The sequence below is a fragment of the Ovis canadensis genome, chromosome 3 (genome assembly GCF_042477335.2).
Source record: "Ovis canadensis isolate MfBH-ARS-UI-01 breed Bighorn chromosome 3, ARS-UI_OviCan_v2, whole genome shotgun sequence".
Classification (NCBI taxonomy): Eukaryota; Metazoa; Chordata; class Mammalia; order Artiodactyla; family Bovidae; genus Ovis; species Ovis canadensis.
This window is the reverse complement of record NC_091247.1, coordinates 130,025,175-130,046,522: the sequence shown is the minus strand read 5'-3', so window position 1 is coordinate 130,046,522 and position 21,348 is coordinate 130,025,175. Positions and strand designations below refer to the sequence as shown.

At 36.7% G+C, this 21,348-nt stretch overlaps 1 protein-coding gene across 6 annotated transcripts in view; it reads left to right on the top strand.

Moving 5' to 3' along the window:
• Positions 1 to 4,068: 4,068 nt before the first annotated feature.
• C3H12orf50 (chromosome 3 C12orf50 homolog) overlaps positions 4,069 to 21,348 on the top strand; it is a 28,026-nt gene continuing 10,746 nt past the window's right edge. For 2 of the 6 annotated variants that reach the window (XM_070292302.1, XM_070292303.1), the window contains exons 1-6: positions 4,434 to 4,500; positions 4,846 to 4,966; positions 17,105 to 17,263; positions 18,445 to 18,522; positions 18,604 to 18,717; positions 20,901 to 21,011. In XM_070292302.1, the coding sequence (XP_070148403.1) occupies positions 4,489 to 4,500; positions 4,846 to 4,966; positions 17,105 to 17,263; positions 18,445 to 18,522; positions 18,604 to 18,717; positions 20,901 to 21,011 (595 nt within the window). In that variant the 5' untranslated portion in view covers positions 4,434 to 4,488. Of the gene's footprint in view, positions 4,144 to 4,380; positions 4,501 to 4,845; positions 4,967 to 17,104; positions 17,264 to 18,396; positions 18,523 to 18,603; positions 18,718 to 20,900; positions 21,012 to 21,348 lie in introns of those variants that run through there. The other 4 variants (XM_069580649.1, XM_069580651.1, XM_069580653.1 and 1 more) reach the window with 4 other exon arrangements.

The following is a 21,348-nucleotide window of genomic DNA, read 5'->3' as shown; positions in this document are numbered from 1 at the left end:
CCAACCTTCTATCGTTTCTGAAGATCACCTTCTAAAATATTCCACTTGCTGTTTGAAAGTAGCAGCAAAGCTAAACCATGTTTTAAGAAGCACTCTATTTTTAATGCTTTGATTTCATCAGTGCCTGGAGTAAAGCCTTCAGCAGAAACGAGGTAGTCCAACACTAGGGGGAGCCACTGGCCCAGTTCGCACTCGCAGTCTGGTCTCCCACTCTGACAATGAGCAGCCCGCCCCTTTGATTCTAAAGTCTGAAGAGCCAGCAAGGACCGACTACCAGCCCCAGTACTTAAAAGTGGTGTTACAGGATTACACAATCTGGAAGAAAGACTTTTTTCTCTAATGTGTTAGTGTTCTGACATGAACCAAAAATGAAATATACAGTGCAGAGTATATCTTGGCCAACACACTCAAAAAACAAAATTTGCAGGCCTACCCTGAGTTGTGGAGGCAAATTTCTCATAACTCTGCTTTACTCATTACAAAGAGAAAAGTCATCCTAGGTATGGTCATAGCTTTCCCTGAAAAACTAGAAGGAATTTCACAACAGGAAAGAAATGAAGAGAATAAGGAAAAGGTGGGGAAAAGAGGATAGAAAGAAAGAAAGGAAAGGAAAAGAGAGTTGGAAAAAAAGAAGACGAAATTAGGGCTCCAGGCATGCTAAAGACTACCAGAATTCACAGATCTATTCACAATGACAAAAAAAAAAAAAAAAAAAATCCCCTTGTGGGTTTGTGTTTTTGCTGTTTCTAATGGAACATAGTTGTTCAAAACTAATTTCAAGAGATAAAACATTTTTTCAGCCTTTCTCCTATGTAAAACATGGATTTTCACAATGGCTTTAATCGTGATGTTAATGTAATCATGCAATAATAGTGTTTGGTAACAGTATTTGATAATAGTGCAATGCAGCTAGCTGTAAGTTCCTATGTGGAGAGGAAGTTTATCTGGAGGCAAAGACCATTTAAAGCTATTTCTTAGGGGTGTTTCTCCCAGTAAGCTATGTGCTTGAGATGGGTGCATTGTTATTCTAGAATTAGAAGGTAGGGCAAAACAAAAGATGAGATATGAGGTTTTCTATATATCATTGCTAATATTTTCAAGGATTTAAGTTAAGTCTTTATTTTCTACTTCATTTACTTTCAGTGCTACATGGCTCTTCTTTTTATTTTTGACTTTATTATTTTCCCTTATTTACAATTATAATTCTTTTATAAATTTTAGCATACGTTCTAGATTTTTATTCTAAAGCAGTGTACTCAAGTTCATACCAACTTAGTCTGTTTCACTTAACCAAAGTGAATATATGTCTTGATCTTGTAAATTTCCGATTAAAAGTACAAAGGTATTTAAAAATACATGTTGATCTATTGTAATTTCTCATCTCTATGGCATCTCCTAAATTACCTAGTATGAATTTTTTTATTAATTTCTTCTAGGTTCTAGTTTTTAGTAAAGATATTAAGATGAAGAAAGATCTGAATAACTGCTGATTGAAATGTCTCATTCTGGGAATCGGAGTACTTCACTTTGCTTTCAACAAATTCTCAAAATTTGCAAGCATCTGGAAACTTACTGCTATAGGAAGAAGCTATTTCCCTTTTAATGATGGATGAAGAATGAATGGACTATAGCTATAAGATGAATAAGTAGTCCAACTTATTTTCAGGTACTATTAAATATCCCAATCTGAATGCTTTTTTCCCCAAATCAGTGGATAGTGGTGAGTACATAATTTTGTTTTCATCTTAAAATAAATATAGCATATTTACTTATATAAAAATTTTAGTTTTGTTTTCAAATCATACATAGAAATGAGTCTAGAAAATAATTAACTTGTAAAATATTTAGTACTTCTTAATTATGAAAGTATGAGCTAGTTTATTTTCCATATTTAATCAGAACATTGAAAGATAAAATATACTGTTTTATTTGTATTAGCTTTTTCCGGTCAATAACTTAATTGAGTAACAGAAATACTGTTTAGTATTCACTAAGGTAAACTAGCCTACAGTTAGATGTGAGGTCATTTATGATGAGCAAATAATGAATTAGGTAACAATGAGGAAAATTCTGGAAGTTTGAGTTTGTGTGCTTACTAGCAACCACTTTCAACATTTCTGCAAAGCTAGAGAAGGTATCTTCTAATTTAAATTTCTTTAAGAATTATCTATTGTGTAATATACTATCAACAGGAGGTCAGTTTTAAAGGAATACTACTGATAGCCTGAAAGACTGTGGAAGAGAAATTCTTTTTTCCCTTACACACTGATAGTTCTTATATTTGCATTCCTGCAATTCTTATATTAAAAAACATTGGATTAGCAGCAAGAGAGTTGAAAATGGCAGAAGTTGGGAATGACTGCTATTTCTTTTTTAATTCCACATGCATAAAGGTAAATATTGTGCAACTTATGGTACGTATTCCACATGCTTAAGCTTTTTAGTAGAATGAAGGAAAATATGGCAACAGTTTATTTGCATTGCTGAGTCAAAATTTACTATTTTCCCACAAAATGTTGTACATACTTAAAATATGAAGTAAAACCTTATCATGTATTTTTGATATGTTGAGTTTCTCTGAGGAAATCTGGTAATATTTAAAATTATCTGAAACTATCCTTCTATATGCCAGTTACAAGCCTATGGCTTTTTAATCCTCATGTGGCACTTTTGCCTATATTACGGCTCCTTGAAACATGAAATTACTAATATTAAAGCATATGATATTTTGGTTAATGTGATTCCAGTCATACATATTCAAATAGTTAAATTCAGCTTCACTATCAAACTCAGTTTAATAAATCTAATTGATTCCTTATTATGGAATTTATTAATGAATTTATTGAATTTTCCTCTGTCAAAGTAATAGTAAATAATTAATATCATGGAAAAGGCAAAAAATAATACAAATTGGCCAAATAAGAATTCAAGTTTATAAAGTTAAAATGGGAAAAAATGTCTAAGTGATTTGGATTAGTGGATCTCAATGAAGCCAAATAAATGTAGAAATTCAATGTTTGGAGCTTCATGTTCATGTTAGAATGAACCCAGTGAAAGACATGCTGTGTATGGTTTGAAGCATTTCATCTCTGCTAGGACAACTGAGTAGAGTCAGCCTCTTAGACTGTAGAATTAGATCCACTTCCATTACCTGTCACCTTAAGATTAAACCCTGGGATGATGATAAATAATAGAATTTATGTTCTGTGTGGGCAGAGAGTTTTGTCTGTTTCACTGCTATATCCTCAAATTCTAAGTTATCAGTAAATAATTAAATGAAAAAAATTATAATAGCAATCACATTACCTTATCTCCCATAATTTTTACAACAGTATGTGAGAAGGGCATTTTACTCCATTTTTACAGATGAGGAAACTGAGGCACAGAGAGTGAGTAATGGATTGATTTTGTGACTATGGGCAAAATAGAGTCAGGCATTCAAATACTGGTTTATCTGGTTTCTGCCTGCTATCCAGGTCTATGAGATCTACAGACCCACCTTAAAAAGGAGAGAGTGAAGACAGACAGTAAGAAGGTGGGGAAAAAGAAAAAATAAGGAACAACCCTGAAACCTGTCAAAAAAGGGATGAGCTTAATAGGATATGTTTACTTTTATTCTATGTCACTCACCCCTCTGCTGAAAAAGACAATGACCTGCAGTTTTCCCAGCTGTTGATCTATGTGTAAAAGATACAAGATAAGAAAAAATAGCAGCCCATTCAAATAATCCACATTTGCTTTTGTTGAGATATAATGATGTAAATGTATAAACATATATGTGTGTATAACTTAGCACAATGTGCTAAATATTTAAAATTCCACAATAAAAAAGTTTAAACTCTGTTCACTTTCCCTCTATAAGCACACTGAACAGTATGTCCCTAATCTGAGTAAGAAAATAATTATCTAATAAAAGTTATGATTAATAGAGATAATCTCTGCAATTAGAATATGGATGATGATTCTTAAAAATAATTCTGGCTTTCATAAGGAAAATTAGATCCCTCTGTGATTAGATTGTGATCAAGAGTGTCACTGACCTTTTTATATATTTATTCTTGTGAAGTTGCTCAGTCGTGTCTGACTCTTTGCAACCCCGTGGACTGTAGCCTACCAGGTTCCACCACCCATGGGATCTTCCAGGCAAGAATATGAGAATTTTATCAGTGACTTATGGAATGTACTATTTAATCATTAGATTATTTTATCAGTCTCACCAAAATTAGATACTTTGCTAAAATTTAGACTTGATGGTCTTGGATTTGTAGTGTTTTTTAATTTTAATTTGATCTCATACTTTATTTAATTGATAAGTAATCTATTGTTAAATACTGACCTTCATATATTGAGTTTTCTACACTGTTTACTTTTTTCTTTTAGGGTTCCCAGTGCCGATTCCGACACTGTGAAGAGGCCCTTGGCAGTGATACAGTGTGCTCGTTATGGAGAGAGGGAAAATGTTTAGATCCACTTTGCAGATTTAGACACATGGAAATGCAGGTAGAATTATTCAACATTATCATGTTTGTTATAAGCATCTCCTTCCGATAATATTGAACTCTGTACTCTTACAACACAATAGAAAAGAAATTGTTCTTTCCTCCAATGACTTAATTTTAGGCATTTTACACTTTGCTCAACTTAAATTCTTAAAAAAATGGGCAAATGTGTTTGAGGAGTACCCAATTGCATCTTTAAATAACAGAGCTTAGAAATGAAGCCTAGAAACACACACAATCGTCAGTCAGCAATTACAGTAGTTGTTGTAATGTTGTGTTGCAGCACATTGTATTTACTGTGATTATGGCATCTCATCATTACATTTGCCTCACCTCCTTTATCTAGCAAAACTGCAGTATTTCATGCTTCTGGGAAACTCAGCCTCTTGGTTGTGTGAAGATCAGTTGTATCTTTTATCACAGCAAACCTCGAAATATCAATGGATTATTTTTGCCACCAAGTAGCAGTGAGTATATTCTTTGAATAACATGGTTATACCATATTATAATCTGATTTTAGAATAGCAGCATAGAATGACACATTAAATAAAGTATGGCAAGGTGAGTAATACAGTGTAATCACCAGTGGATGATTTAGGATGGTTATATCAAGAATTATGAGAATGAGCTATCAAGTAACTAACCAAATGGAATGGGCAGAGTTAGTTAAATTTTCTCTGACCGTGTTTCTAAAGTGGACTTTAGTCATGTGAAAAGTGAGAAGACTGCTGCCCTCACTGGATAGAGGGGAGCTATCTCAGCAACTTATCACATGACTGGAGCAAAGCTAGGAGGTTCTGGCCTCACCACTGCTCCCTGTAAATGTGCAGAAACCTCTCATACATGGGGAGAGCAAGTACATGCTCTGGTTTGCACGCTTCTGCTTCTAGAAGAGCAGCTGGATGTGTGGTTCTTCCTAAGACTTCATTTGTGGGGAAGATGCAATCCCATTGTTGCTAAATAAGTGGCACCCTTCAAACCAACTAAACGCTACTGAGACTCTACTTTGTGGTGAACCTTAAACTAAGTTATGGGAAAGGGGTACAGAAGACACCATGTCCTATAACAGTAAATGGCAAGAACTTTGAGAAGTTGGGAGAGTCAGGTTTCACGGATGCTACAGCCGCTTCACTCTCCTGCTATGGGCACCGTATTTCTTATAATGGAATTATTCTAGAAATGAGTTTACAGAATATCAGTCTTTTGTATTTGAAAATCTGGCTTCAGATAATCCTTGGCAAATGAATGATTAAAAACCATGTCTCTTTGTTATAGTCTTCTGGAAAATGCTGCTCTCAGAGCATTCATCATACATGTAATACCTGGATCAATGTTTTTCTTCACTAGACTGTAAACATCACAAGGATGGGGCTCATAGCTAGTTTCCCTACCAGTGCTTAGCACAATGTCGGGACCCAGATGCTCAGTAAAATTGGATGCTTGGATAGATGGATAGGACATATGGGTAGAAGGTAGGAGAAGAAGGGGATGACAGAGGATGAGATGGTTGGATGGTATCAGTGACTTAATGGACATGAGCTTGAGGAAGCTCCAGGAGTTGGTGATGGACAGGGAAGCCTGGTGTACTGCAGTCCATGGGGTCACAGAGTCGGACATGACTGAGTAAACTGACCTGATAGATGTATAGATGACTACTGAAGGTAACCTCCTGGGATGAAAGTTATTACACCTACTAAGTGGTTAACTTGGTCCCATTGGTTAACATCTAGTGTGATTTTATTTCATTAAGAACATTGTATTAAATTCTCTCTATATAGTGTGTTAGCCTACTTCCTAGTGGTCTATGGGTAAAGTGGTCTATGGTTTGCTGTCTTTCAAACTAATTATTTCAGTACTAGAAGAAAGACTGCATCTCTGAGGGCAAAGGAAAGGTAGAATGTCTCTGGAACAAATAGTGAGCTCCCCACTGTAAGACATGTCCTCAGCTAAGTTCTCTACGGGTACATTTCATTATTCTCATATATTAGGCATAGAATCTGGGGGTCAAAAATAGATTCTGGCTCTTCTGGAAGTCTCAATTTCTTCAACACATGTCAAAACTGCTCCTGACTCTTAGAATAAGCTTTCCCCTCTCTTGATAGGGTCAAACCAGATCCATGCACTGGTTTTGGAAGGACCAGATGCTTCTCCTAGGTTTTCTATTCCCATCATGAGAGGAGATAAGCTCTGCTTTCTCTTTGCCACTTCCCTATCATTTTCTCAGATATATTTCTTCACTACATCTATTGTTTGTCTGACTCCTCCCTATAGAATGAAAATTCTGTAAGAACAGGAATCTTTGTTTACTGATAAATCCCAACCACCAAACATAGAAACAGAGTATTACCTTTCACATAGTGGCCAATTCTATTCCAGGAAGTCCTGAAAAGTATTTATTCAGGTTAAGTAAGGTAACTATTTGTTTTCTGCCCAGGCACATTTTTGTGCTTTAGGAAAGAGGATTCAATTTCCAGGCTGTAGGAAACTACTACCCTGGAGGAGGAAATGGCAGTATTCTTGCCTGGAGAATCCCATGGACAGAAGCCTGGCAGGCTACAGTCCATGGGGTTGCAAGGGTCAGACACAACTTAGTGACTATACCACTACCACCACAGAAAACTACTAAGCTCACTTGAATTATGTATTGAATTACTGCATCATCTATTCATTCTAAGAATATTTCAATACCTCAGAAGTTATAATGTGATCTTTTATAGACCTAATATTTCCTAAAATATTTCCAGGAACATCTACCTACCAAGGTTCATATTAACCGAAACCAGGAAAATAAATCATCTCACCTTAGATAAAAATTAAGTTACGAAGTTATAACTTTATTAAAATCTACCTTTATGTTTCAGTGGGTACATGTGATTAACAAATTCAGGGTAGGATTATGACAGAGATTTTTTGGTAGCAAAATACATGGCATTGTGTAATTCATGTGTAAGTTTGTGTCCAGTTAAAATAAGATAAAATCTAGGTATTCAAATGCATAAACTATGTCCATCAGAGAAGGCAATGGCACCCCATTCCAGTACTCTTGCCTGGAAAATCCCATGGACTGAGGAGCCTGGTGGGCTGCAGTCCATGTGGTCTCTGAGTCGGACTTGACTAAGTGACTTCGCTTTCACTTTTCACTTTCATGCATTGGAGAAGGAAATGGCAACCCACTCCAGTGTTCTTGCCTGGAGAATCCCAGGGACGGGGGAGCCTGGTGGGCTGCCGTCTATGGGGCTGCACAGAGTCGGACATGACTGAAGTGACTTAGCAGCAGCAGCAGCAGCAGCAGCATGTGGTCCATATTAAGTAGGTGAATTGCAGCCGCAGCAATGCTATCTAAGTTACCAGCTGTGCTCTTCCAGAATGAGGTGTTTGCCGAAAGCAATTTCCCATTAGTTAATTTGCCATTGTCTGTTATCTTTAAGGACTAAGTTCAATTATCAGGAGTCTGACATTTTTTTGTCTGGACGTGTAAAACTGCCAGTTAGTCTTTTTACAATTTAAACTTTAATCTGCTAACAAATTTAAAAAAAGGTCTTGGACTCTCTTGCAAAAGATTTCACTTAAATGTTGCTAAACCAGACATTTTCAAAGGTGGCCTAATCCCTCTGGTTATCATCTCTAAGTTTAGAAGCAAATAGCTATTAACACCAAATGATAGTGCTAAGAAAAACATAGCTCAGTTAATATTTGCTCTAATTATAAGAATTTGCTAGGCATTTCTGAGTACATTTTGCGTTTTCTTTGTGAGCTTGGTCGGTTCTTGTTCTTTCTCCCATGGTACGCAGTAGATGTTAGTGTACCCAAAGTGTTCCTCTTAAGAAACTCCTTAAATTTTGCTAAGGGACAATTTATTCAAAACAGAGTAGCTCAAACATTGAAGCAAATGCTCATCTCCTTGATTATTTGCCATGTTATTCTAAAATGAATACCTGAAAGGATAATTTGATTTTTGTTTATTCTAAGTCACTGTCTTGGAGATGCCTTGGACAACTGACTATTTGACCACATTAAATGGAGCTTGGGTCGGCTCACTTTACAAGGTCTTGCCTAAATGAATATGTGTGCATGACCTTTTCATTATGTCTTAAAAAACCATTGTCTCATGTTTTTTTAAATAATTTAACAAACACCTTGACTTGAATATTTGAGTCAGTAAAACACAGACTAGTTTTGTGTGTGTGTGTGTGGATAAGACACATAGTAAGACAACTGTTAATAGTTATAAGAGGAAAAACTGTTCACATCAGTTCTTTCTTCTTTGGGGAAAGGGGAGAGGGGTTGAGCAAGTGTCTTAAACCAAATGATGGTTACCTCTGTAACAATTTGGGCTTGGATGGGAGATTCCTCCTCCTAACTGGACACTGTCTGCTCTCATCGATGAGCAGGGTACTTCTGGAAGTAAGAGTAGGTACTCCCTGCTGGCTCAGCTGGTAAAGAACCCATCTGCCAATGCAGGAGATGCAGGAGACTGAATTTGATCCCTGGGTCGGGAAGATCCCCTGGAGAGGAAATGGCAACCCACTCCAGTATTCTTGCCTGGGAAATTCCATGGACAGAGGAGCCTGGCAGGCTACAGTCCATGGGGTCACAAAGTGTCAGACACGACTGAGCACAGGCATGCTTCATACTCAAGTATTAGTTCCCAAGCCTAACATTTGTTAGTCATGTCTGAGATGTCCACAGACTTTCTTTTTAAGACTTTATAAACTAAAAATGCAATCGATTTTTTTTTAAAAATGAAGTAGGATTATGAGAAATGAGAAAATCTCATATCCACAGTTTTCAAATAATATGAGTTTTCTGTGTGGCAACCCTATGCTGAGTACTCTACATGCCTAATTTTATTTAATCCTCACAAAAATCTGAAAAATAGTATTCTTATTGTACAGATGAGGAAAATGAAGTCTAGACAGGTTAAATATCTTAGGTGACATAATATATCTCATAACTAGAGGTACCTGACTTCAAACACAATTCTGACTCTAAAACTGCCTAACAACCCCAGCCTTGGCATTTCAAGTATAACCAGTCCTTTTGGTAATTTGAGTGGATCCACCCACGAGATCACCTAATCTGGCTTCCTCCTCCTAAGCGGCAAATGCTCTTCCACCCTATGCCACAGCCTTTCTTTCAAAGTTATTAAGACTGTTTACATGTAATAAAAGATGCTTTCCCCTTTAATTTACATTAAACAGTAGAATACTTCTAACATTTCTGATTTATATGTATTTCCATTAAATAAGTTTTCTTCTTTCTTTCTCTTTTTCTGTTTACTTCTGGCCACACATAGGTGGGGCTTGTTCCCTTTAACCATCTGAATCCAGGAAGACCCAGAATCATATTTCTCAAACCTGGCTCCCCTTTAGAATTATCTGGGGAGCTTGAAACAACAACAATAACTTAAAAAAATAAGAACAACCCAACCCATCCCCCCAAACCATTCCTATCACAACTTAGTTCAGTTCAGTCGCTCAGTCCTGTCCAACTCTTTGCGACCCCATGAACTGCAGCAGGCCAGGCCTCCCTGTCCATCACCAACTCCTGGAGTCTACCCAAACTCATGTCCGTTGAGTCAGTGATGCCATTCAACCATCTCATCCTCTGTCGTCCCCTTCTCCTCCTGCCTTCAATCTTTCCCAGCATCAGGGTCTTTTCAAATGAGTCAGCTCTTCACATCAGGTGGCCAAAATATTGGAGTTTCAGCTTCAACATCAGTCCTTCCAATGAACACCCAGGACTGATCCCATTTAGGATGGACTGGTTGGATCTCCTTGCAATCCAAGGGATTCTCAAGAGTCTTCTCTAACACCACAGTTCAAAAGCATCAATTCTTCTGCACTCAGCTTTCTTTATAGTCCAACTCTCACATCCATACATGACTACTGGAAAAACCATAGCCTTGACTAGACGGACCTTTGTTGACAAAGTAATGTCTCTGCTTTTTAATATGCTGTCTAGTTTGGTCAAAACTTTCACTCCAAGGAGTAAGCCTCTTTTAATTTCATGGCTGCAATCACCATCTGCAGTGATTTTGGAGCCCCCCAAAATAAAGTCTGACACTGTTACCACTGTTTCTCCATCTATTTGCCATGAAGTGATGGGACTGGATGCCATGATCTTAGTTTTCTGAATGCTGAGCTTTAAGTCAACTTTTTCATTCTCCTCTTTCACTTTCATCAAGAGGCTCTTTAGTTGTTCTTCACTTTCTGCCATAAGGGTGGTGTCATCTGCATATCTGAGGTTATTGATATTTCTCCTGGCACTCTTGATTCCAGCTTGTGCTTCATCCAGCCCAGCGTTTCTCATGATGCATTCTGCATAGAAGTTAAATAAGCAGGGTGATGATATACAGCCTTGATGTACTCCTTTTCCTATTTCCTATCACCACTTAAGCCAACAGTTGAATTCATGAGTGTTAGAGCTGAGCCTTCAGTGTACTTTTGTAGCTCCAGCTTTTTATTTCAAAAATGTTCAACCGACAAAAATGTTGCAGAATAGTTCAATGAATACCTAACCGTGTACTCTTCACTGGGATTCACCAATTTATCAATTTATTTTCTCCTCTCCATTTTACTTACATATATACAAAAAATGTACAAACATATATTTCTGTCCTTGTTTTTGAACCATTTGAATTTTAGTTGCAAATATCATGACACTTTATCTCTAAATGCATTGACATATATCTCCTATGTTTAACAACACTCTTAGATATAACCATGGGCTTCTGAAGTGGTGCTAGTCCCACCTACCAATGCAGAGACGCAGGTTCGATCCCCCTGGAGTAGGAAATGGCAAGCTGCTCCATTATTTTTGCTGGAAAATCCCATGGACAGAGTAGTCTGATGAGTGATAGTCCATGGGGCCACAAAGAGTTGGATGCAGCTAAGGACACGTATACCTAACCACACTACACACAACCATCACATATAGAAAATTTATTTACATATCTCACTATTATTGAATAATACTTTAGTATTTATCATCTATTTATGTTATTTTTAGCCTTTGGTAAGTACAGACCTTGCTCTTGTAAACATTAAATCAAAATAGACCACAAAGACCTAAATATGAGCTAAAATTATAAAATTCTTATGAGAAACTATAGACTACTCAAACAATTCTTAGTTATGACACCAAAAGAAAAACAAGCAGTAAAACAATTAGTTGGATTTCATCAAATTAGAAACTTTTGTGTTTCAAAGAATATCATCAAGAAAGTAAAAATGCAACCCACAGAATGAGAGAAAATATTTGCATCTTTTATATAAGCATTTTATATCCGGAATATATGAAGAACTCTTGCAGCTCAGTAATATAAAGACAATTCCATTACAAAATGGGGAAAGAATCTGAATATACATTTCTCAAAGATATAAAAATGGCTAAAAGAAATATACCTCTGAATGCAGAGTTCCAAAGAATAGTGAGGAGAGATAAGAAAGCCTTCATCAGTGATCAATGCAAAGAAATAAAGAAAACAATAGACTTGGAAAGACTAGAGATCTCTTCAAGAAAATTAGAGACACCAAGTGAACATTTCATGCAAAGTTGGGCACAATAAAGGACAGAAATGGTATGGATTTAACAGAAGCAGAAGATATTAAGAAGACGTGGTAAAACTCCATGAAGAACTATACGAAAAAGATCTTAAACCCAGATAACCACAATGGTGTGATCACTCACCAAGAGCCAGACATCCTGGAATGCAAAGTCAAGTGGGCCTTAGGAAGCATCACTACAAACAAAGCTAGTGGAGGTGGTTGAATTCCAGTTGAGCTATTTCAAATCCTAAAAGATGATTCTGTTAAAGTGCTACACTCAATATGCCAGCAAATTTGGAAAACTCAGCAGTTGCCACAGGACTGCAAAAGGTCAATTTTCATTCCAATCACAAAGGCAATGCCAAAGGATGTTCATATTACTGCACAATTGCACTCATCTCACATGCTAGCAAAGTAATATTCAAAATTTCCAAGTCAGGCTTCAACAGTATGTGAACCAAGAACTTCCAGATGTTCAAGCTGTATTTAGAAAAGGCAGAGGAACCAGAGATCAAATTGCCAACATCTGTCGAATCATAGAAAAAGCAAGAAAATTCCAGAAAAACACCTACTTCTACTTCATTGACTACACTAAAGCCTATGACTGTGTGGATCACAACAAACTGGAAAATTCTTCAAGAGGTGGGAATGCCAGAACACCTTACCTGCCTTCTGAGAAATCTGTATGCAGGTCAAGAAGCAACAGTTAGAACTGGACATGGGACAACAGACTGGTTCCAAATTGGTAAAGGAGTGCCTCAAAGCTGTATATTGTCACCTTGCTTATTTAACTTATATGCAGAGTATATTATGCAAAATGCCAGGCTAGGTGAAGCACAAGCTGGGATCAAGATTGCCGGGAGAAATGTCAATAACTTAAGATACACCAATGACATCACCCTTATGTCAGAAAGGGAAGAAGAACTAAAGAGCTTCTTGATGAAAGTGAAAGAGGAGAGTGAAAAAGCTGGCTTAAAGCTCAACATTCAAAAAACTTTAAGATCATGACATCTAGTCTCACCACTTCATGGCAAATAGATGGGGAAACTGACAGTTTTATTTTCTTTGACTGCAAAATCACTGCAGATGTTGACTGCAGCCATGAAATTAAGACACTTGCTCCTTTGAAGAAATACTGTGACCAACCTAGACAGCATACTAAAAAGCAGAGACATTACTTTATCGACAAAGATCAGTCTAGTCAAAGTTATGGTTTTTCCAGTAGTCATGTATGGATATAAGAGTTGGACCATAAAGAAAACTGAGCAGTGAATTGATGCTTTTGAGTGTAGTTGGAAAAGACTCTTGAGAGTCCCTTGGACAACAAGGAGATCAAACCAGACAATCCTAAATAAATCAGTCCAGAATGTTCATTGGAAGGACCAATGCTGATGCTAAAACTCCAATACTTTGGCCACCTGATCTGAAGAAGTGATTCACTGGAAAAGACCCTGATGCTGGGAAAGTTTGAAGGCAGGAGGACAAGGGGACAATAGAAGATGAGATGGTTGGATGACATCACCAACTCGATGGACATGAGTTTGAGTAAGCTCTCGGAGTTGGTGATGGACTGGGAAGCCTGGCATGCTACAGTCCACTGGGTCACAAAGAGTCAGACACAACTGAGCAACTGAACTGAGTAAGCTCATGCAAAGATGCTCATTGTAACTAACCATTAGATCAATGTAAGTCAAAACCATGAGGTATCACTCCTATCTATTCAGATGGTTTAATCAAATAGATAATAAGATTTGACAAGATATGGAGAAATTGGAATCTTCACACATTTCAGACAGGAATGTGAAAGTGAAGTCACTCAGTCGTACCCGACTCTTTGCGACCCCATGGACTGTAGCCTACCAGGTTCCTCCATCCATGGGATTTTCCAGGCAAGAGTACTGGGTGGATTGCCATTTCCTTCTCCAAGATAGGAATGTAGATGATGCAATTTTGGAAAACAGTTTGGCAGCTCCTCAAAAGAGTAAACAGAATCACTGTGTGTGCATATGCAGGTTGCTTCCGTCATTACAGCTCTTCCTGACGCTAAGTATTGTAGCCCACCACGTTCCTCTGTCCATGAGATTCTCCAGGCAAGAATACTGGAGTGGGTTTCCATGCCCTTCTCCAGGGGATCTTCCCAACCCAGGGATCGAACCCATGTCTCTTATGTCACCTGAATTGGCAGGTGGGTTCTTTACTACTAGAGCCACCTAGGAAGCCCCCAGAATCACCATATGTCCTACTTATTCACTTCTAAGTATATATCCAAGAAATGTGAAAACATATGTCCTCATGAAACTTGTACAACAGTAAATATTCATACTAACATTATTTAAAACAACTAAAAAAGTGGAAACAAACCAAGTGTCCATCATTTAATGAATGGAAAAATCGTGGTATATGCACACAGTGAAATATATTTGACTATTAAAAACCACTGTGATAGGACTTCCCTGGTGGTCCAGTGGCTAAGACTCAGTGCTCTCAATCCAGGGGACCCAGGTTTAATCCATGGTCAGGGAACTAGATCCCATATGCTGCAACTAAAGATCCCTCATGCTGCAACAAAGAGCCAGTGTGGCCAAACAAACATTTTAAAAGCACAACACTATGGTAAGTTGAAGAAGTCATGTACAAAAGACTACATAGTGTATGATTTCATTTCTATGAAATATCCAGAATAGGCAAATCCATAGAAACAGAAAGTATACTAGTGTTTGTACGACTGGCGACGTCGGGCAGACATGAACAATAACTGCTAATAGGTATGGGTTTCTTTTTTGAGGGGATCAAATATCCTAAAATTGATCATGGTGATATTTGCACACCTCTATGAATATACTAAAAAAATGTTTAAATGTGTGAATTGTATAGTATGTGAATCTCAAGAAAGCTTTTAAAAAATGGGACTAACATTTACTGTTTTGAGTGTTCAGTGAAGCTTTTCTTTGCAGCTAATGACAAGTCTTGGGAATAGGTATTTAGAATACCTGAAAAGTTCTGTTTAAAACCATCTTTTTCCTTCAGAATTTCTTACTAGTGCTCTCTTTTCACTGATGCCAGGAGACTTTTTTTCAAGAATGACATACTCTTTAACAAAAGTCTAGAAGTGGAGGAAGCAAAAATTTTCAATAAAAATTCTTAACTACCGACATACTCTATCATGCATGTGAATTCAGACCATTCCAATGTAAACCCCAGTAGCACTTTTTCTAATACCATGTGTATTTGTTTCCTGTTACTGCTGTAACAAATTACCCCTAACCAAGTGGCTTCAACAACTCAATTTTATTAGCTTATAGTTCAGGAATTCAATGAAATCTCTCTGAATTAAAATTAAGGTGTCTCCAGGGCTGCATTCCTTCTGGAGATTCTGAGGGAGAACCTGTTTACTTACCTTTTCCAGTTTCTAGAGGTGTTCATTATTTATTGGTTCATGTCCCCCTTCCTCCAAGTTCAGAATCAGCAATGGGTAGTCAAGTCCATCTGACACTGCGCTCCTCTGACCTAGCTTCCACTGTCACACCTGTTCCTCTGCAACTCTCCTCTGCTTCCAAAGGACCACCTGAATAATCAAGGATAATTTGCTAATATTGAGGTCAGCTGATTAGCTGTCTTAATTCCTCCTTCCTGTATAACCTAGTGTATACACAGGTTTCAGCAATTAAAACTTGGCCATCTTTGGGAGGCCATTATTCTGCTTATTACAATATGATTTTCTAGGAATCCGTATAAATCAAGGTAATGGAAAAAGCCTTATGGGTTCTTGGTGGTTTGATTAATCAGTAAAAGAGGGTTTCTCTTTTGGGCAATGTGCTATATAGAAAATTTTGGCATGAGTAAAGGGTTGTTCAGTTGCTAAGTCATGTCCAACTCTTTGTGACTCCATGTACTGCAGCATGCCAGGCTTTCCTGTCTACCTTTATTTTGTAAAATAGAGAAAAGGCTATTATGGACTGAGGCCTGTTCTCAGGAAATTTTAGGTGAAATAGATGTGGAAATTAAGAATTTGGAATACAATTGGTTGTTTTCAGGGCTTCCCTGATGGCTCAGATGGTAAGAATCTGCCTGCAGCGTGGGAGACATTCGATCCCTGGGTCAAGAAGATCCCCTGGAGAAGGGAAAGGCTACCCACTCCAGTATCCTTGCCTGGAATATTCCCTGGACAGAGGAGCCTGGCAGGCTTTCAAATTATTGTGATGGCAAACCCGCTAAAAGGCTTCCCATGACCCTGGACCCCAGATAGATGACCCTTGATTTGGGCGTGGTTTCCAAACTTGACTGATTTTGCAATTATCTGAGACATTTGAAAAATAGCATCAGATTTCCAGGCTTTAATCTTGACCTTCAGAATCAGAAGTTTGGAAAACAGAGACAGAAAAGATGATTTGAATAATTTCTTCAGTTGATTCCAATATTTAGCCACATTTGATAACTATTGGCTTAAAAAATAAAGGGACTTGAATGAGTAATGATCGAAGATACATGTGTTCACTAGCTTTTTCTATTATTTGCTGGTTAGTTTTGAAGGTTACAGAACATTTAAATATGACCTAGAGCTTTGTTCAATCTAACCAATTTGGAGCCAATAGAGAAATCTGAAGGTATTATTCTCACTTCCAAGTCATCAGCCTCCAACCACAGAAAACTAGAACCTCTGGATTTTTTTCCTCTCTTAAACGTGTGTACTCTGACATTATAAGTTATGTCTTGTATGAGTTTACCTTTGTTAAATTGTCATGATGTGATTAACTAAGTTATGCTTATCCCTTAGATGTAATGGAAGAATACAGTAATGCTTGTGATCACTTTGTGTTTATATCAAAATATGATATATACCAAATTGGGGTTATAATTACTATCTAAAGTCTATGAATTAGCACATTTTCCATATCTTACCAGCAAAATGCTGATTTTTATGTTAGTTTAAAAATCTTTCTAGAAACGAGATGTCTTTTAACAAAATATGCAGTTAATCAAGAGGACAATAGTTAATCATTGAACATGTGCCAAAAGGTATATCTTGAAGACTAAAATGTTGCCTTTTCTCTATAGATATCACACTACAGAAAGAAACTCAGGAAGGAATTCCACCCCCAACCCAAAGTCAGGAACCTCTAAAACCTCAGGAGAATATATCACGACCCATTCACAATCCTTTAGTTTTAAAAACTAACTTTGAGGAAGAGGAGGAGGAAGAAGGTGAACAAAATGGTGAGTAAACCTTTTCTCATATTTATAGCGCACATTTGGAAACCTCATGATATTTTCTGCATACTTGTTTAACTTTTAGAAGTTTATAACTAATATATAAGGCAGATTTTGGTGAGAAAATAGCTTTAATTTTATTAAATATATTAAATTCATTATGTTCTAATTTGTTCAACATCTACACATGTGTTTATGATTGTTTGGATTGAAAGTTTTTTGTTGTATGATGGCTAGGAGACAGATCTCATGTTTAAATATGCACAGTTGCTTGTAGGTATACTAATAACATGTTTTATTTGTGTATAACTTAACACTGATAATATGATTTATATAATCATATAAATTTATATATAACATTGTCTATTTATATGTAACAACGTTGATATACATAAGTGTCAATCTATCTGTCGCATTCAATCCTTGAAGCTATAGAGATCAATAGAGTAGTTTGTAATGTGTAAAGCATTATCATCTGCATTATCCCAGTAATCCTTGCCAGCATAAAGAAGACTAGAATCCAGGTCTTACATTGTAGTCCATCTTATTCCTCCCATATCGCCATAGCCCTGCAATGCCAATAAGTATATACAAACAAGATAAATATCCAGAAAAACAAACTCTAAGTCTGTCTCTGCCTTGGAATTTGTCCTTATATGGAGACTCAGAATGTGGGTGCATTGAAAAGGCTGAAATGTTACATTTTTTTCTGTAGCCATCTTACTACAGGAAGATAGTTAATAGGGAATTCCACCTCTTATCTAGAGTCAGAAACCCCTGAAACCTCAGGAAGATATATTACAACCCACTCATCATCCTTTAATTTTAAAACTAACTTTGAGGAAGAATAGGAAAAAGGAGGTGTGGCACTTTCTGCTGTTTAGCTCTCTGTCTCCCATGCCAACATCCTCTTTCTCCAGACAAACATGATCTCAAATGTGAACCTATATGTCCAGCCTCTCATCTCAAGATACATAATGTATGGTCATTTTTCTCTTGACTAATTCTTTCTAAAACAAAATATAGCAATAAGAAACATTTGTTAGTACACAAACTATAGACTTTAAATGTTTTTAAAACACTAATCCATTTATGAGGACAATGTGTGGGATTTTTCATTCTGGTTTGTAAATTTTCAGATTATTTGGCTTTGGGACAATTTAATTTAAAAAAAATATATCCTATAGATGCTTCTAGTTTATGGACAAAGACTCCTGAAGAAATTGAAGAAAAAAGAGCAATAAAGGAGATGTGTTATAAATCTGGTAAGAAATCAAACATTTGTATATTTTCTCATATTTGATGTGAGGAGTACACTAACCATTCATTTTCTTGTGGGAGATTAGGTGAATACTACAGAGTTCATACTCCTTCAGATATTTCATCATCTAAAAGCCTAGCCTCTATAGTGGAAAAAGAGATAGAAAAGTCTTTGGAAAGTGGCAGTGAATTGCAAGAAGGTAAGGAATGATAAGGAAGCTTTTCAAGGTGGTGAATACTTGGCATGATAGGCTGTGAATTATTAAGTATGTACTGGAGTCAAATGATAAATAATACATCAGAATTGAGAGTGAGAAGGAAATGATTTTATTGCATAACCTAAATTTAATATGAAAAGCTGCTATTAATGTAATCATATTTTCCCAGAGGAACCAAAGAATGAATAGACCACATAAACCATGGTGGCACTACATACCCCATGCAGAAATTCTGGAAATAACTCGGTTTTACCATTTCATTTGTCTATGAAAATAAATCTCCCTATAAAACAAGTGTAGATTTTTTTTTAATAAGTAGAATGGACAACTTAGCCCTCGAAGGACAAAAGGGAGATCACGGAATAATGTTGGTGGCAGGACAAGCATATATTTGTTCATTGAATGAGTGCTTCCTGTGTACCAGCCGATTTCAAGGGCAACACAGGTGAATAATTACAAGGCTGTGCCTTTTCTGGGTCTTATGTCCTGGTGAATCTGACTTTTCTGTTGGTGAATGTTTTGCTCTTGAAGGCAAGATAAAAAGAACATTATTTTCTGGATATAAAATGAACTCAGAGAAAAATCCATGGATGTCATGGGTTTAAGTAGTTTTCTTGGCTCTGAGATGAGCTTAAAAAAAAAAGCTTTAAGCAAAATCAAAATTCTTTCCTCCTCTTAGATACCAAAAAGATAGTTGGAAAAGATTCCCAGGATCAAGATGAATATAAGATAAAGAGTAGAATGTCTGTCTTGCAAGCATGTGTGGTAAACCATTTCCATTTAAACATATACGGCAGTAGGTGGCAGCAACATACTGCCAAACAGTAGAACAGTCAAAAAACCCAAGCTGATAGGTGGGAGCCAGCTAGTGAAGGACGGATTGTCCGGATTACAGGGACAAGGGCTTCCCAGGTGGTGCCAGTGGTAAGAACCTGCCTGCCAACTCAGGGTACACAAGAGACATGAGCTTGATCCCTGGGTAGTGAAGATCCCCTGGAGAAGGAAATGACACAGACAAGAAAAATGAAACAAGGACAAATATGTTAGCAATGAGTATTAAAAATGTCAGATATAAAGACAGTTATATGCATTTTCACTTTATATTATGGTTTTAAAAAGCTTTTTATTTTTAAATAATTCCAGTTAATTCATGAACCCTCTTTACCCAGATTTCCCCAAATGTTAGCACTTTACACATTTGATGTTTTCATTCCCTTTCTCTCTCTCTCTCAATATACACATTGTTGTTATTTTTTTCAAATTGTTTGAGACTAAGTTGCAGGCTTGCATAACTCTCACACAAATGTGGTATAAATACCAATATCAGAAGATTACTAGTCATATAATATTATTTACAAACCTAAAAAAAAGTTTCACCAATCGTGCCGTCAATGTTCTTTATACTAAAATGAAGTCTCCCTGATTTAGAATCCAGTTCAGAATCACAAGTTATATCAGATTACCATAGCTCCTTTATTCTCCTTTTAATATTTTATTTTAAGAGAAAATTATCTAAAAATGTATAAAGAAAATGGAGAGACTTTAATTATCAGTATAATTAGCGTTTTTCAATCAGTGAAGTGAGTGAAGTGAAGTCGCTCAGTCGTGCCCGACTCTTTGCGACCCCATGGACAGTAGCCTGCACCAAGCTCCTCCGTCCATGGGATTTTCAAGGCAAGAGTACTGGAGTGGGTTGCCATTTCCTTCTCCAGGGAATCTTCCCAACCCAGGGAATGAACCCAGGTCTTTCGTATTGTAGACAGACGCTTTACCGTCTGAGCCACCAGGGAGTAGATCCTAATACGTTTTACTCAGTTTATTCATGGTGAGTAGATAAAAACAAAAGAAATATTATAAAATTCATTATATGTCAAACACAACAACTAAATTAAATATATATATACACTATAGCATTAGATTGCTCACATTTTTTAACTGCCACTTGTTATATTATCCACACAAGAAAATAAACTTCCCTTCTGCTTTCCTGATAATTATAAATTGGCTTAAAATGTATATAATTATAAATTTGTTGTTCATCAAATCACTGGACAAACAATACTTCCATTAACCTTTAGATTCTTTACTATCATCATAGATTCTATCAGAAACTTAGATAAGCACCTAATGGTTTCTTGAATGATTTTGTTTTTTTTAATTTCTAGGGGATGGTCTGACAGTTCCAACAAAATTCAGCCGATTTGAAAGGCAAGGTGAAATAAAAGCATCATTGGACAAGAAACCAAGGACTGACATTGCTGCCTTTGAAAATGGAGGTTAGTTCATGTATTACTGATTGATTCTGAGTATATCACCATATAAGACATAATTCTGAGTTTTTTCTCTCATAAGCAACTTGTTTCATCAATGTCTCTTTGACATTTTATCACTGACTTTGGATAAGCTCCTTGAGGCCAGGAATTGTGTATAATCAGTTGCTCTGCAGTAGAATTCCTGGCACATGCAGTACACTTTGTAAATATTTGTGGAACAAATGGCTTTATGTTTAAACAGTTGAACAATTACATGTATAGAGACGTTGTTTATAAAATGCACAGGTGACCGGAAGCTAATATGCTGGGACAGTGAGTCAAGTGTAGCAAGGTAAAGGCA